Here is an 18020-nt window from a genome sequence, read left to right as displayed (position 1 = left end):
GGCTGCCACTGGACCAGAAAAGTCTGGCTTGGACATACAGTAGGGTCAGTCTAGTTTGCAGTCTCCTATACATCATCTGAGGGCCAAAGATCATGGGAACCTGCAAGCAACTTACACACACCCCGACCTCGTACAGCAGTTCCATGCCGCCTATCCTGATCGATCCGGCCCATCTGAAGGGGGGAGCCCTGCGGGGGGGGGGATAGTGTCATGAGTTCAGGCAAGGAAGATCTGGAACCAGAGGGGTTAATTACAGCTGAGAAAAAGGCTGGGCTTTTAGTGTCACAGACATCTGAATCACTGCCAGATTCTCCTCCCCCACTAGCAAGAGGGATAAGCTTTGGCAGGGACTCACAACATGTAGGTCTGAGGCTTGCATGAATGCTTCGCACAGGAACATCAGGTCATCCAGTTTTAACAGGATAGAGTGTTTTCTAGGAGTTTGATGATTGTTGCTCCTATATAATTTGTACCTAGAGGCTTGGAAGCCTGTGGAAGCAACAAGTCCATTCTCTGGCTCATGTCCACCTTCCTGCTATCTTGAACCTTGCTTATTTGACCCTTGGCTCTTGGACTCTGACTTCTGACTACAGTTTATGTTTTGGCTTTGACAGTTTCAAATCTGTTTTGTATCTCTCGGACTTCCGACTTTGGGCTGACTTATTGGACTTTCACATGCTGTATCCCCTGGAAAGATGACAGCTAGCAAGGTTATGCTCAAAATCCTACAAGGTAGGCTACAGCAGTATGTGGACCAAGAACTCCCAGAAGTACAAGCTGGATTTCGAAGGGGCAGAGGAACTAGAGACCAAATTGCTAACATGTGCTGGATTATGGAGAAAGCAGAGAGTTCCAGAAAAACATCTGCTTCATTGACTATGTAAAAGCCTTTGACTGTGTGGACCACAGCAAACTATGGCAAGTCCTTAAAGAAATGTGAGTGCCTGACCACCTTGTCTATCTCCTGAGAAATCTATATGTGGGACAGGAAGCAACAGTTAGAACTGGATATGGAACAACTGATTGGTTCAAAAGGCTAGACTGGAGATATCCCAAGCCAGAATTAAGATTGCCAGAAGAAATATCAATCTCCGATATGCAGATGATACAACTCTGATGGCAGAAAGTAAGAAGGAATTAAAGAACCTCTTAATGAGGGTGAAAGAAGAGAGCACAAAAATGGTCTGAAGCTCAATATATATATATATAAAAAACTAAGATCATGGCCACTGGTCCCATCACTTCCTGGCAAATAGAAGGGGAAGATATGGAGGCAGTGAGATTTTACTTTTCTGGGCTCTATGATCACTGCAGATGGTGACAGTAGCCACGAAATTAAGAGACGCCTTCTTCTTGGGAGGAAAGTGATAAGAAACCGAGACATCATCTTAAAAAGCAGAGACATCTCCTGCAAGGAGAACAAACCTATCCATTCTGAAGGAAATCAACCCTGGAAGGACAGATCCTGAAGCTAAGACTTCAATACTTTGGCCATTTCATGAGAACAGAAATCTTCCTGGAAAAGACCCTGATGTTGGGAAAGAGTGAAGGCAAGTGGAGAAGGGGATGACAGAAGATGAGATGGTTGGACAGTGTCATCGAAGCTACCAACATGAATTTGACCAAACTCTGATAGGAGGTGGAAGACAGGAGGGCCTGGCATGCTCTGGTCCATAGTCGGACACGACTTAATGACTAAACAACAACAAGCCGGAAAGCAGGAGGTGAGATCAAGCAAACATAGTTGTGTTTTTGGACTGAAATCTTAGGTGCATTGAACTGAGCATAAGTGTGGAACTCCCAAGTATAAGAGTACTGGGCTGTGATTGGGGGATGGAAGTTGAAATAAATAGATATATTGTGTGTAAACTGAGATTTTAAAAAGGTGTCAGTTTGTTTCAGGCCTAAAATTGAGTGCAAAAAGCAACCTGCTCTCCTACAAAATGATTATAGCAAGGTCTATGACGTCTTTAGTAGAATAATTGCATACTTTTGAATCATTATTCCCTTGCTGAAGGCAAAGAACTACCAAACTAGAGCAGGTCACAATATCTGTGCTCCTTCACAGTAAATTTCCACAGTGGATCTTCACTTCCCTGCAAGCAGTAAATGAGAGGTATTTTGTTCCCCTACACATATGGAGCAAAACTGAAAACAAACACAAAGGGATGAGATAGGACAATAGGCTTTCCATGTGATGGGCAAGCATAAACATGATGTTTCTGAAATAGCATCTGGTTAAAATAGCCTCTGAAGAACTACTGAGAATGTGAATTGAGACTTGCTGAAGACTAGGATGCAGAACATTTTTTACATCAACTAATTTTGGCAAAATCTCTTGCTGAAGACAGCTGGTAGTCTCATTTTTAAAACTCTCTGTGTGAAAAGTGAGTACAGTATATAATTAACAAAGGTATCAAACGTTATGAGATCTCACTAGTGTACAAACAAGTAGTCATGAACACATTCCTCTTGAAATGTCAGATGTTTTCAAAACATATATTTTTAGTACTGCCTTTCCTTGTTTTCTGTTGTGTTTAATAGAAATTAATAGCAATTTTGAGATGAAAGGTAGCACTGAAATGTTTTAAATCTCTCTTTGCTTCTTTTAAAAATAAAAGTCAAATGTTTGCCAATACAAGCCTTCACTCCAATAACTTTCTTCCATATTATATAAAAAGTATTTTGCAAGTACTGTACTGTATATTCAAAGTATATCCACTACATGGATGCAGTCATATAAACTAGCTGTCTTGAGCACCTTTTTTGCCATTAATTTGAATAAATAAAATTGCCTTTTCTTTTTTAATCCTCAGCTAACATTCTTGAAAGGGGAGAAGTGCAAAGATCAGTACTAACTTCATTTGTAAAATGAAGACCAGAGTGCCAAAGGATAGGTTGAAATTGACAGAAATATCACCCTCCATGGGAGAATATGCGAAGTTACAAAACTGAACGTAACTTTGGAGGTCTTACGCAGCTTTCCTTGTATTTCTGGTATTTCCCTCTTTATTGAAAGGCATACCAGGTTCTTTGCAAAGGATAAGATTGTCAAGACCAGGTTAACCCCAAGGGGCTTACAGTTAAGGGAACCAAGAAGGGAACATACAAAGGGAACCAAGGAGAAGGAACAGAGCCTGGGAATTAAAAAAAAATAGTGAAATAACATATGATTAGTCCAGTTACATTTATTTTAACTTAGGGTGTGCTCATGAAGGAAAATAGATTGTAACTGGACTTGTGGAACAGTCCAGGGTGATCTGTTTCCTGGTGATCCCATGACGTATGGGGAAATGCTCTCCAGCCCAAGTTGGACTTTTTTGATCCAACTGCAGAGCTTCTACTTTTGGGGTCCTGGCTGGAATGATTTCTTGGCAAGTGGAAAGGTCACTTCAATGGGGACCATTAATGCAGCCCCTTTGGTTCAATCGGGCGTACCTCTTTGCCATTACTACAGTATGCTATTCAGACTAGGGAGTGACCCAATAGCTGAGTGGAAGAAGTGAGTTCTGAGGGTGGGTTTGAAGAAAGTTAGAGAGGAGGCCTCATGGAGACGTTCTTGGGGGGGGGGGAGGTCAGAGAAGTTTAATATGGCCGGAAATGGCAAAGCTGGATAAGCAAAGGTCACAAGCAGGAAGAGTTAGTATGTCAGAGGAAAGAGAGAAAGGTGGGAAAAATACCAAATAAAGTGGTCTGAAGGTAGGGACAAGAAGAATGTGCAGGAAGTATGCGTGGCAGTTTCAGAAGGGGTGATGAGAGTGATGAAGAAATTTGGGAGGAGGGTGCTGGGTGAGTGACTGAACTGAGGTAGGAAAAAAAGATTTTTTTTTTTTTGGCTTTTTGAAAACACGGAATGTACATCTTGTTCCAGTTGATGTGTTGCAATGAACCATAGTTTGTTGTGTTGCAAGGTGTGGCACAATGAAATACCTTGGTGTGGTTTTTTTTTTTTAGCCTTTGGTTTGCTATCACTCAGTGTCTTTGCATTTGTGTGGGTTTGTTCAGTTATTCAAAATGTGATGATGTGTTTCATGTGTGTTCCTAGTTGGTATCACTCTCTGTGCAAGGATATACTTTCTTCTTGATCAGGTCCTCTTTTGTCCTTGCAGTATGCCTAGAAAATATTTACATTTCTGAATACTTTTAAATTTCCCCCATGTGCTGTTGGAGTTTTGCCTTCGTAACATCACAGCTAAGCCCTGCTATTTCATGGTGAATTTGAATACATTTCTAGTATGAATGTACTTTTATTCTCTCTCCTTGGCATTGACTATGTGTGGATTTATGGCAGTGCATTGTATAAGTACGAGAAAACCTTGACTGTCCTTGGGCAGAGAGGTTGAGATCCTGATGTTAGGCTCTGGCCTCATGATATGTTTGATATGCTTGACACTATATTGACATGAAATGATGGAATGGGAGCATGGTATTGTCATGGATTGTCACAACATTCACTCCCTTTCAGCCCTGGTCAGCAAACATGAAATAGTGACCGTGTCACATGGCATGTGACACACAGGTGGAGAGATTATGGCAATGTAGCTTCGCCATGGGAGTGGCATATAATACAACAACATGCAGCAAGTTTTAAGATTAGTGAAAGATGGAAGGTAGAAGAATAAGGCTAGGGGAGAAGAAAAAATGCAGCGAGTTGCAATTAAAACCTCAAAGGAGAGAAACAAGCATATGGCAGAAAGCATTGTTATAGCTACCAGGATCTGTTTTCCTCTGTGTTCGTTCCCATTTGCTTTTAAAAAGTTGGAAGATTAATGCAGAAATGGGAGTGGGTGTATGTTAGTGATCATTCCAACACAGGCCGGTAGTCTTGTCCATCCGCAGCTTCGGCTCCAAACTTGGAGAACCAGTTTTCCCTGAGCTCACTTCCGCTTCTGTGGAGGGGGAAAATTGTTTGTACAGAACTTGAAAGCATACTTACACAGTGGACCCACTCCCCATATAATTACATTTATATGTTGCCTTTGAATATTGTTTTTTGCTCCATGGAAATGTTTTCCTATGGTTTGTGACTAGATAGATACCTTAGTCATCTGGAGAGCCATATCCTTTACTATAAAATATGTTCCTTTAAAACTTTTTAGTTTGTTCTTTCATGCTGTCAGTGTGGATCGCACAGACTTTCAAGTGACTGTGGTCACTGTTGATCAGTATTGCAAATGGTTAGCATAACAGGTTAGAAGATATTTCAGATTAACTGGATATATATTTTTGAAAACCATTAGTTGTATGCGTGTTTGTATCTGTGCACGTAATGCTAAAGAACATTACATAAATGCTTGGTTTGGGGTAGGGAGCTCTCAGATGGTTTTATTTGTGACACACTGAATGTAGTAATCTCTTTCTATTTTAAAGTACTCCCTTCTACTACCAGAAGTCAGTGAAAACTTACTGTCTCAGATGGCAGTGGGGGGAAAATAATTTTTTTCATAAGCAACATTTAACATTGCAAACCAGGATTGTTAACTACATAAGTGATAAGTTTAATTTGGCTGCAGTTGGGTGAGTCAGCATCTGAACTAAATTTTATCCCAACCGCTTTGATGTATGAATGAATACTTTATTACGGTCAAAGACCAGTAAAACCAAATCAATATAAAATAGATACATATAATTATAGTTTGGTAAAATCAGTCAGGGTAATAAAATTCCATTAAAACATGATAAAACAACCACATTTTTGTGTGCCCTTGTTCCCAGCAAAAATAAACTATACAGTATGTTTTCATCTAGGGCCACAAGATAGCGAATGACTGGTGGTGAACTTTTGTCTGACAAGATTGAAAGATAGGCATTCCAATCCACACTGCAAGGGGTTAAATCTGAAACCAACACCTCTGGCTTGAGTCTGCAAGCCTTCATTCTGAAACTTTTTTTGAAGGTGCACCTACACTGGAAAGCCACTTTGGGAACAAAAAGTTGTGGACCGATTTGAATCAGCCTTTGTGTTAGTGGTCAGTTTAAAAAAACAACAACACACACCTTCAATTTCTTACATTTTATAAGCAGAACAGATCCTGTGGTATTTGATCATGTACAGTAGTCACAACCTTAGACAGAGACACCTCTATACTTTTGGCTATGATTTCTGGAGCTTTTATGTTTCTTCTGCACCACCACCACCCCAAATCTACGGTTCCTAATCTGGTGAAGACCTGTGCTGGGTCAAAAGCTGGTTTCTGTTTGTGATTTTTTATTGATTGAATGGAGGTATCATCCAACTTTGCTTTCAATGGTTTTCAGAAGCTTAGTTCTGGATATTCATTCCATCCATCTTCAGAATTAACAACAACTTGTATAGGTTTCTTGTATCTTATGCTTGATTTTCTAGGAGCCAAACAGTTTGTTGCTGCCAACCGTGTGCTACTGGGCACACTGCATTTAGAATGCTAGAGGGTATGTAGGAGGGAGAGCAGTAGAAACCCAGCTGTCTTTTGTTTTTAAAAAAAGATCAGATGCTGCAATGTGAGCAGCAGCAGCAACAACAAAAATCCTCACTCTGGGCATTTTGAAATAAACAGATATTTTATTTTATTTTATTTTATTTATTTATTTATTTATTTATTTATTTATTTATTTATTTATTGAGCTTATATGCCACCCATTTAGACATAGTCTACTCTGGGCGGCTCAAAAACCGCAGAATAAAAACAATTCATATCAAACAACAATTTACAGCATTTACACAGAACAAAGTAGATAAAGATAGAGAAAAAGAGGAAGTTACGTAATGCCCAGAGGGAAGGCCTGTCTATATTTTGCAGGCTTATACAGTATTAAAAGAAGTATAACCAAGTGCCTATCTCTGCACCTCTGCTTTGCACCTCTGAGAATAGGCTTAAAACCTGCTCATCTAAAAAGCCAAGTACATCAGAGAGAGAAGGTATTTTGACATCTAAATCACTGGAAATTTTGGTAACTAAGAATTCTGCATAGCCGGCTATGTATATGCCTGATCCTCCTCCTTGAGTCCTTTTCTCTATGCAGGCATTCAGAAAGTGCCTTTCCTTGATGTAATTCTGCCCCAGTGTTACAGTGGTTACCTAACTTGTATCCTGCAACGGTGTGCACAGTAAGGACAACTGAAGTCAGGGTAGCCTGTATACACACAGTCATAAGTCTTGGTGTCATCTGGAATCCTGCATTCTTGGGATTCCAGATCACATGGATGCCCGAGTATTCACATAGCTACACAGAGGCCCAGTACCTGACAATGACTGTGGAGGAAATAAACCAAGAAGAGAAAAGGGGCTGTGCTCCCGGCCAGATGACTGTGCTCTCAGGGCCTTCCATTCCTTAGGAATGGTGCTGAATCTGTAAGGGATCATTTACCCGTCAGCGAACAAAGGGGTTCAGGGCTTGGCTTTGCTTTAGTTCAGTTATAGACTGCTTGACTGGAGCAAAGTGCTCACTGAGAACTCTAAGGTACAGAACTATTTGCGTTTTCTGGGGTGATGGTATCTTTCTTTACGGACAGGTGTGCCCTGTTTCCTTTTTAAGATGTCTGGGTCTAAGTTGTCTGTCTCTTCAAGAAGGCATTTGTCAGTATTTCCTTGATAGCAAACTGGGCCCTTCTCTCTCTCTTAGAGTAATGCGTTAAGAAGAGTAATGACGGAACATAAATGTCCTTGGGTGTGTTTGTCCAAATATTTGGCCAGCATCTTTGGCCCTGTCCATTTAATAGTCTGTTGGATGTTTTGTAGGGTAGAAGCCGTGCCAATTCATGAACACTGTTGGCATTCCTTGTTGAGTAAATATTGAGTCCAAGAGGGAATTGCTCGGGGCTGCCACCTTCTAAGTGTCCTTACAGCTGTTGCTAACATTACAGTAATAGCTTTGTATTTGTCACTGGGCCAGTCAGATGTTTGAACAGACAAACTGTGTACATATATAGTGCCAAGCTGTTTGGCAGTATCGCAATATTTTATAATATTGGTAGCCATGGATTCCAGATGCAAGTTACATAACCATGAGAAAGCACTGGGGATATGTCTGAATGATAATGTGGTATGTATATATTAGGCTCTGGAAAAGATGCTTTATCTCCTCTCCATCCCAGACTGCCTTATCACATCTTTGTGCGTCTCGTCACACATCAGTGCTTAAAACTGCTGTGGAGATATTCTTTACGAGTGTCTTTGTTTTTCATGTGACTCATTTTTTGGGCCGACCAAGGGTTGCCTCACGGTTCCCTGGTCTATTGGAGTTTTATATGGCATACAGAGGGGTTCCTAAGTAGACAAGCCACCCATATTACAATTGGAAGAAGATGGGTTTATCTGCTGAGATTTGTTCCCATGGAACCCAGGTTTCCCCAAGTAATTATGCTGTAGCTAACCAGATTTGCAGCAGCCAGGAGGAGCACATGGAAAAGCTATCATCTCACTCTGCGGCTGCAAGCAGATACTCAGTCTGACTCTCATTCCTGCCCCATTCAGGTCCACCCAGTGCCGGTGTGCCACTTTTGGCTGTTTCTCACTTCCCTCCCCTTGTAATTCATTGTTGCCCAGAGAACAATCACATTTGCTCTGGCTGGCTGATCAGCAGGGAAGGTGGGCTGATCTGTTGAGCTTGCTGTTTGTTCATTGCAGCTGCTTGCAACCATGGAGAAGGCAGATGAAGGGCTTCCCACATGTGCCTGCCTATGACCAGCTGACTTCTGCAAATCTGGATAGCTATAGCAGAAGCTGCCTTAACAAGGTGCTAAGAAGTGCTAACTGGCAATTTTCTTCTATCTAAACATACCACCTGTTGTTCTCGTTTCTTAATTCAATGGTTAAAGCAGGCATACATAATATTTCTACAGGTGACCTATTTTCCCCCCTTGTTATGATCCTGGAGAAAGTCTTCCATTTCTCCTCCTCCTAAATGGTAGAAGAGAAAGAACAATGGTGGGCTGTTTTGAATGGGACAGCAGCGTTGGCTTGCTATCTCTTGCATGCCTGTCCTACACCTTTATTTTCACAGGTGGAGGCAGTTCGAGTTAATGTAAAGAGTGACTCTGAAGACCTTCAGTATCCAGTCTTGTTTGTGGTTCGCCAGCAAAGGGGAGTTCTGTCCTGGCAGGTCCCACTTCTTTTTCGCGGGCTGTAAGTATTTATAATATTCTCATTACCCACCTTGAAGTATTTTGCACTGTGGCTGAAATCCTATTGCTTCTTGTAGCAAGTCACAACTAGAGTACACCTATTGAATCAGTGCAACTTATGGAGGTGTTGACTTAAAAAAATCCCACTGATTCAATGAACCTATGATAGTTGTAACTTAACGCAGGAATTTGCTATATAAGTTTCACCCATTAGATCTTCTTGACAGGAAAGGAAGGCATACATTTATATCACAGCCATTTTCAGGTATCTTTGGCATGATGAGCCCTAATATTCCATATGCTTCAAAGGCTTGCTTTATCTTCTCTGCTATTTTGAATGTTATGGACTCAATCTAATGGTTAAGCCCAAGAAGAGGACAGCCACTGAATCAGTGGACACCTTTTGGTGGAAGTGCTATTCACCTCCCATTGCTCCTTGCAGTAGAATGGGGATGCACAGCACATGTCCCTACGAGAGTACCTTTTACACTCTTGCTAGCTCTAGAGACCTGCATTATTCCTTTAAATGAGGAAAAACACTTTTGTTCTTACGGTTTAACTCCTTCACCACTGCATTCTGTAGTTATTTAGCTAAATACTAAGTATTTTAAAAGTGGCTTACAGATCCAGAATGGATAAAATGAAATAAAGGATTAAAAAAAATTATAAGGAGCACAGCAGAAATTTTTAAAAAATCCTTTAAAAAGCAAAACAGTTCTTTAGCTGATTCCAAAGTCATATCAGGATGGGTGCCAGGGAGCCCTTTCTGAGTTCCAGTACTTTTTTCCAGTTGCTACCCACTATTTTTGAGAAGGTGGGAGCACTGGAGAAGGTTGTAAACCTCAAGAGACTAAAAAGGATGGTACAGGTGAAGATGCTCCAATGAATACCTGACCCCCAAGCTATTTAGAGCTTTAAATAAGCAGCAATGTTTCAAATTGAACTTGGAAATGACAGGAAACTGTGCATTATATTCTGATGAAGTGAGGTATAGTCTGCAGAAGATCACACTGTAGTAAATTTGTTAGCTTTTAAGGTCTTCAGTAGTTGTAGTATTTTGTCTGGCCCAGCATGGCTGTCCCTCTAGAATTCAGTGTTATGGGCAACGTTCTAGGTGATGGAAATTCATGATTTTGTTCTCGTGTTCGCAGCTACCAAAGGACGTATAATTACACTGAAGTGAGCCGTACTCTCTGCCCCTCAGAAGCTTCACTTGAGAGTAGACCTTCAGAACAGATCTTATTTGTTGATGTGGCTTCCATGGCCCCCTATAATGCCAACTATGTGCTGCAGGTTACCAGAGTAAAAAACTTCCAGCTGGGGTGAGTGGTCAGTGTTTTGTTTCTGCAAATGTCCACTTGCTTGTCAATAACTTAGAACTGCTCTTAATTGCATGTTATTCCTGTGACAGGACTACCTTTGTGTTACTTGGAGATGTAAAATGAGTTCAGATTGCTCGGCATGCTACATGGCTTGTCATCTAAACTTGGAGGCAGATCATTTGGCAGCCCACATTCAAGGGAAAATGAGTGGACTAATTTACAAGAATACTAGAATACTATTATTTGGGCCACCAAATTGGTTCCATCCCAATCAGTCAGCTGTGAGATACTTTCCCCCCCCCCCCAGCTTAATGCTAGAGTCAGGGAGGCAAACAAGCAGCAAGAGAAGTAAATGTCTCGTGGTTGAACCTTTCTTTGGTAAATATATGGTCATCATGGTGGACAATGAAAGTGTTGGTAGAGTCAGGTAGAACACCAGGAGTCTTCTGGTAAACCATCCAAAATCTTCTACAGATGGAGCAATTATTGGCCTGTGGGTAACTGTGGCCCTCCAGATGCTGCTGGAATTTGGCATAGCCAGTGAGAAGGGCTGGGAGAAATCGGTGTCAAATAATTTCTAAAGGGCTGAAGAGACCCAGCCTTGGTCGAGATCTTAGGGCACTTTCTTCTTCCAGGGATAAACATTACTGCTGCTAAGCAACGTCTGGTTCAGGGAGGAGATGATGCTTTCCTCAGATAGGTTCTCAATCTCCGTTGTTTATTTTATTGAATAGAGCTAATTTGACAAAATGAAGTCAGCTGCAGATATGTCAATGTTATTTTTCAAGTACCTTCAGAAAAGGTGCTGCCTGCCAGCATTCTAAAAGTTTCATTACTTAACCCGATGCCAACACGATTCCCCTTATTTTCAGGATGGACACCGCTTTTAAATTCACTGCCAGTCCTTCCCAACCTCAGGTAAGCAAGAATACTATTGTTTCCATTTATTATCCCCTCTGTCCCTCCTTGACAAGGATTGGACCTGATGATCCATCAGGTCCCTTCCACCTCTGCAATTCTAAGGTTACTATTAAAGGACACACGTATCTTTTCAGTGGGAAATCTCAGGCATTAAACTGTTAGACTGTTCTCTTATCAGGATGCCGATAAGGCCTATTTGCCGTGTTGTCATGTGACAGTCAGAAATAATTGTTTGTTGTGGCACATATTTTTCCAATCACTGCAGGACTGCCTGTTCCCAAACTTTCCACCATCTCACCTACAGTTGAATTACAGTACATTGTTTTGTTATGCAGCAGTTCCTGTTACACAGCCTTGTTGCAAACAAGTCTCAGTTACAGGACAGATTTTTGGAAAAATTTAAGCCCAGGAATAAGAAACGTGCGGTTGGATGAGGTCTCTATAGTCCACCAGATGTTGCTGGAATTCAGCATACGTTAGCCTTACAAACATAACGGCCTCTCTGTTCATCCTTCTAGTCCAGCTTGGTCATGGATTAGGGTCAGGTTGGAGTGCATTTCCCTGTGTGTGTCATGTAATCTCTGTGAAATAGATCACACCAGACCATTCCCTAAGTGAACATTGTCATAACATTCATTCAGCCCCATTGTCTTGCTCTGCTAGGAAGCTGTTGCACAGCATTTAAAATCTACCATGGTCATACTTCGCCATTCCTACTTAGATGCAAGAACGAGAAGCAGTACAGTACAAAAAAACCCCACCATTTTATACCTGTCTACCCACAAATGAGAAAGACTGGATTGTTCAAAATTAAATACAAGCCCATATATATATATAGGCTGATACTTAATTTTGAGCAATCCAGTCTTTGTCATTTGTGGGTAGACATGCATAAAATGGATTTTTTAATATTAAAAAAATGTCAAAGTAGCACAGTATACAGAGCCAAGAAGTCATAGAATCATAGAAGAGTGAAGTTGGAAGGGGCCTTCAAGACCATCAAGTCCAACCCCTTGCTCAATGCAGAAATACAAATCAAAGGTTACCTGCCCGGGGGTTATCTAAGTTTTTTCTTGATTATCTTGATTATCCACATTTTTCTTATATAAAACTCATAATTAAGAAGCAAGGGTGGGACATCCCTGAGTTTTGAGCCTTCAAAATACACATTAAACAGCTTGCTCATCCATCTGTTCTCTCATGCCATCTAAATCAACTACCTATGGATACATACATACCCACACTATTTCCTGGATTCAGACACCTGTGCCTCCCTGGTTCATTCTTGTGGCCAAGCATTTAGAAGCCTTTTAGTTTTTTAAAAAAAGGAAGCCAAGATTTATTCTTTGAAAGAAACAATGACTGAAAACCCAGTGGTACATTGCAACTAGAGTAGTCCCATTCATTAAGTGGGAATTTGATAAGGCAACTTCTCAAGTTCCATTGATTCAGTAGGCATGCTCTAGTTTTAGGTCACTGCAGGATTTTAGCCGTTAAGAATGTAAAAGAAAAATGTTGGTCACAGCCAGCCAAGTAGCAAAGAGAAGTTGGAAAGGGGGTGGGACTGATAAAAAAGTGTATCTTACTTCTCTGTAATGACACGAACTAAGACTTAAACACTCAAAATGCTCACCTTCCCCTTCCCCTCCCCCACTCCCTTATTTAAAACGTAAAATCATTTATATTACCATTACCTGCAGAATCATCCAGATGGCTCATTTCTGCCTTCCTCACTGCTGCTAAATTCAGTTCGAGAAAGAAAAAGCACCACACAGCGGCTGAAATGGTCTTTACCTTTGCCCCCATGTAATCTTGCATTGTTTTAAGTGTGCCAGGTGTTGTGCCCAGGCAACAAGGAGAGTTGGATGTAGTTGCACAATTTGATGCACAGTTTCCGAAATGACTGTTGTACAGCATGAATGCAGAAGTAGTTTGTAAAGGGTCCTTTCACTATGCTGTGATCAGGTTACCTGCAAAGGCATGTGCCTGATCATAGCAGGAACACTTGGTTTATTAGGAGTGATCTCCCTTAAGGAAACCTTTCTTTCTCCTGGGGAATCAATCCAGCCCAGCCCCTCCAAAATAGAAGCCCTACAGCTCGACCAAAAATGTGCAGCTTTGGTATGGATCAGGGTCAATTTGGAGCGCATTTCCCCATGTGTCATGTCATCTCTGAGAAACAGATCACACCAGACCATTCCACAAATGATTCAGATTATGTTATATTTCCTTGTGGGGACACACCCTGAGTTTCAGATCCAGTTGAGGGTGACAGGCAGGCCCCTATCCTAGGCTGGAAATCTCTTGAAGGGTCTTAGAGTGAAGGCCAGTGTGGGCATGACCTGCTAGGATAACCTTTCTGAATCTTCTCAAGAAATGGCAGAGGGTTAACTCAACTTCAGTGGTCCTAGGACACTAAAGCAAAGGTAAGTACAGTATAGCTTTACAGGGCCAGGGCCAATTTCATTCTGCTTAGGGGCACACACTACCACACTCTGCTATTGTCTGTGACCAGAATGCGGCAGCAGCAGAAGACCTGCTTCCAGTTTAAAACACAGATAGTACATGCTTTGTTTAAAATGAGAATTAGTCTTCTAGAAACCTTCTTGGAGCATAATTCACCTGGAAGGCAAGGCAAGCATAGAGTGCATTCGCTATTTTGAGACAAAAATGTGCGGGGGTTGTGATACTGCTGCTCCTGCACATGCTATCAAATGCAGCCAAGTCCTTCCCTTAAAATGTTTTTTTTTTTAAATTAAGGGTTGGGAGCCTCTTTCAGCCGAAGAGCCATGTTCAGTCTCAAAGAAGTTTTTGAACCCACACTCTAGTGATGTGTGGGGCTAATAAAGGCAAAGTTGGGAGCCAGAAATGACAGGATAATTTAGCTTAAAGCTCTTGCTGCCAATAATCAAACCATTAGGGGAGGATTTTAATGCTTTGGGGATGGGGAGAAAAAAACCTGTATGAAAGGGAGGAAACTGCCCAATAGTGGTGCCACGCGGAAGGAGGTCGGGCCTTCTGGGGAACCGAGTAGGGCCAGACTGGGATCCGAGGACAGCTCAATTTTACCTCAGGGCCCAAGGTTCCCTACACCTGTTTTAAATGTGCCTTGTGTGGTGGGTAGCCTGGAAGAAGATAATAGTAAACAAGAGCCAATATGAATCAGCTCTACCCTTTTTGCTTCAGAGGTGGTATTTTCCAATTCTGCCACTGAGGACTTTTAAGTCGGAGTGATTTGAAAGGTGTTCTGTTGTTTCATTCTCCAAGGACTGGGGTGGACATTATGTAGGTGGTACTAAGCTGGACATAATGATTTGGGTGCAGGATCAAAGGAAATGGTAGCTGTGGGCTGTGGCATGGATTGAGGTGCCAGTGCGGATGCGGGCACCAAAATGGTTCTCAGTTTCTATTCGATCCTGTGATCTGAATGGAAGCATAAATTAGGATGTGAATCAAGCCATTATAGATGCAACCTCATTTGTTGTGACCCACAGAGCATTGTAATGGGCTGGAAGAACGAAGAATTATTTTTCTGAACCAAGTGTAAGGAAATTTTTCTGTCTCTTCGAAATCATGAGAGATATTTTATTTTATTTACTTACTTATTTCATTTTCATCCAGGTACTGACCCGCCTCAGACTTCCTTATCTTTAGGAGAGCTGCTGTATCAAATGGGTGTTAACCCAAAGAGCTGCCAGTACTGTACTTGCCAGTCTGTCTCCATTTGGTTTCTGTGGTTGTTCCTTCTGTTGTCATAAAGATATCTTTGCAGTGTGCAGAAAGAATCCTTCAGTTCTGTCTTCTTTCCATAGTATTTTCTATATAAATTCCCTCCTGATGTGGATTCTGTCATCGTCAGAGTGACATCTGAGACCGTCTACCCTTGCTCTGTTGTCTCCATCCAGGACACTGTGGTAAGCTTCAAGTGGGAGGGACAGCTGATGGCCAGCCACAGTTATACACAAGTATTATGTGCTGTTTTTTCTGTGCTTAGCACTGGACTTCATTAATCATATTCTTGACTCATAGTGAGAGTCTGGGGACATAGTATCTCCAACAGGGTCCTGTGTTATTTCTTATTCATGCAAGACACTTGTGAAATGTTCAGTCATTGGCTGGCTGGAGTGGTTTTCTGTGTTTCCTGATTCTTCACACCAATCCACAACACGCACATGCAACCCACTTGTAGCTTTTCAAACCATTTCTGTTGCAATAAATCTATGTCAGTTGTAATCTTAATTTGTATTCATTCTTAATTCATAATTTGTATTCACATTTCATTGGCCAGAATCCTACTGCATTCATATAAGGTTTGCATCACTTATCTAAGCTACTGGCAGGTAAATGGGTGTAGTGGCAGGACACAGCTTGGTTGCACAGCTGAATGCATGACCAGGGATCTCATCAAGTCAATTCCAATTTGCTGCAGCAAATTACACAGACCTTGTGTGAACTCAAAGAGGATTCTGGCCAGTGTCATTTTTCTTATCATGAAGCAAAAACACAGATTAGCTGTCAATTACTTTGCCAGACTTTCGCTTGTAAGCCGCTGCTTATTTTGTTAAATTAAATTAAATCAGCTTTTCAGTCATTCAACGCAATTTATGTCCCAACCTTTAGAACCAAGACAGCAAACATCTCTTCATTTATTTGTCATTTATTTCTTTGTAACACTGGTTTTCGGGCTCTTGTTGGTCCAGAAAAGACCCCAAGCTAAGTTTAAATTGAAACCTTTAAAACAGTTTAGATGAATTAAAACAGAACACACCGCATAGAGAATAAAGCAATATTTTGAGAAGATTGAAATCCCTGGCAGCATGCAGTACAGTTTCAAGAGCCCTGATGGATACTTGGCAGAATTATTTAGAGCTGGACCTCCAAAAAATAAAATAAAAATTGGAACCACTGCCTAATAGATGCTCCTTTAAAACATGTAAAGTTTAAGTCTCTCATCCTGGCTCCCAAAGAAGAAGTTCAGAGAAGTTATGCAACTGTCAGTCTTACGATCCTTAGGTGCAAAGACCTCATAACTATGATATTAGACTGCCCTACGTTATTATTCTTTAGCAGAAACGCAAACACAGCATATTTCAGGCTTTTTTTTTCTGGCAAGTTCCTGAAATCCTTTCTTATCTTTTCAAAGAAAAATATTTAGCGCTAAGGAAACAATACTACCAAAAAAAATATTTACCAATAAAAGGAAAGCAGAAACAGACAAAGAAAAAAAAAAACAAAAGATGCAGAAATAGCAGATTCATTTGGAATATAAAAGGTATTCCTTATGAAACACTAGCTAATATATTAAAAAGAAAAGAACACAAGATCATTTTATTGGGTAGGGGGTTAAAGATAAGGTAATTGCCATCAAAGGCAAGGCAAGAATGTCATAGTTCAGGAGTCTGGTTTATCAACATAACAAACAATATTTTTATGAGCTTCTCAGGCAAAGGAACACTTTAAAGTAGTGGCCCTAAATAGGCCTCAGACAAAACATAGAGTGCATAATGCCCAGTGCATAGGGGCAGCTTAGTGAATGCTTTCTGAAAACTGATGCTTACAAAAGAGGCAAGACAGCCTTTTAATAAATTTCTCCATGTGTTGCAGTGTCCAGTTTATGATTTGGATCATAACGTGGAATTCAATGGAATTTACCAGTCCATGACAAAACAGGCAGCCATCACGGTGCAGGTGGGTCGCTAAAGCTGTCCATTCAGCTCTTTCCCTCTGAACTGGATTGTTTCTGATTATTAATACCTGTAAAGTAAGGGTTGTAATCTTACATGTTGTTTAAGGTACTCAAGTTTCAACAGCGCTTGATTTAAGAAGGAGAATAATTGCTTCCTCCACCACCCCGAACTACATTCTTTCAAGCAAAGGCTCCTCCAGGGCCACATACCAGTGGCAGGTGAGGTTAGAGCCAAAACTGGGCAGGATAGAGCACCCTGCGCTTTTTTTCCTCTCTTCCACACTCACATCATTCTTTTTTCACCACCCTCTCACCAACCACCCCTCATTTTGCTCTCTTTTTTCCTTGTCCCTCTCTCCCTCTCCCTCTCCCTCTCTCTCTCTCTCCCCTTCTCTTGGTTTTTCAGCCCGAAATGTTATTGTCATGATCCCCATGTGGCCCCTGCTTGTTTCACCAAACCAAGGAGCTCACGCTACGTGGCCCTCAGCTACCACCAGTTGATTACATCAGCATTACCTATTATTAATAATCAAGGTCCAGGCCATATGTCATTTTAAAAGAACCAAATACAGTAGAAATTGTTTATTGTTACAGATGTAGATACTTCAAGCAATGTTAACATCTTCCTTCATCCATTCTCAACCATCACTTTCCTGCCCAAACTCCAAAACCTTCTCTCAACTCTCTCTCTCAGAATTCTCTGTCTCTCCATCTCTAAACTCTAGCTCCCCCTCCTCCTGCTAAGTCTCTTGTATCTTGTGACTCCGCCCCTCCAGCACTCCCCTTGGTCTATGCAGATGAATATGAATATTCATGACCTGGGCAGACGCCACAGTCATCTTCTGCAATTTGAGAAAATTCTAAAATCAGTTAATATGATGTGAAGATCTAACAATACAGAAGTTGACATTTTGAATTTTAGGCAAAAGTTCTCTTCTGTTTATCTTAAACTGCAAAGCATTGTCTTCTAACATGTTAAACAAAAAGT

At 41.1% G+C, this 18020-nt stretch overlaps 1 protein-coding gene across 5 annotated transcripts in view; it reads left to right on the top strand.

Annotated features, from left to right (window-relative positions):
- The window catches only part of SIDT1 (SID1 transmembrane family member 1), a 74573-nt gene that overhangs the window by 11630 nt on the left and 44923 nt on the right, over positions 1 to 18020 (top strand). For all 5 annotated transcript variants that reach the window (XM_072991711.2, XM_072991710.2, XM_078386738.1 and 2 more), the window contains exons 2-6: positions 8983 to 9104; positions 10255 to 10425; positions 11298 to 11343; positions 15159 to 15260; positions 16951 to 17034. In XM_072991711.2, coding sequence (XP_072847812.2) covers positions 8983 to 9104; positions 10255 to 10425; positions 11298 to 11343; positions 15159 to 15260; positions 16951 to 17034 — 525 coding nt within the window. The remainder of the gene's footprint in view (positions 1 to 8982; positions 9105 to 10254; positions 10426 to 11297; positions 11344 to 15158; positions 15261 to 16950; positions 17035 to 18020) is intronic.

The sequence above is a fragment of the Pogona vitticeps genome, chromosome 2 (genome assembly GCF_051106095.1).
Source record: "Pogona vitticeps strain Pit_001003342236 chromosome 2, PviZW2.1, whole genome shotgun sequence".
Classification (NCBI taxonomy): Eukaryota; Metazoa; Chordata; class Lepidosauria; order Squamata; family Agamidae; genus Pogona; species Pogona vitticeps.
This window is presented reverse-complemented; position numbering and strand designations above follow the sequence as displayed.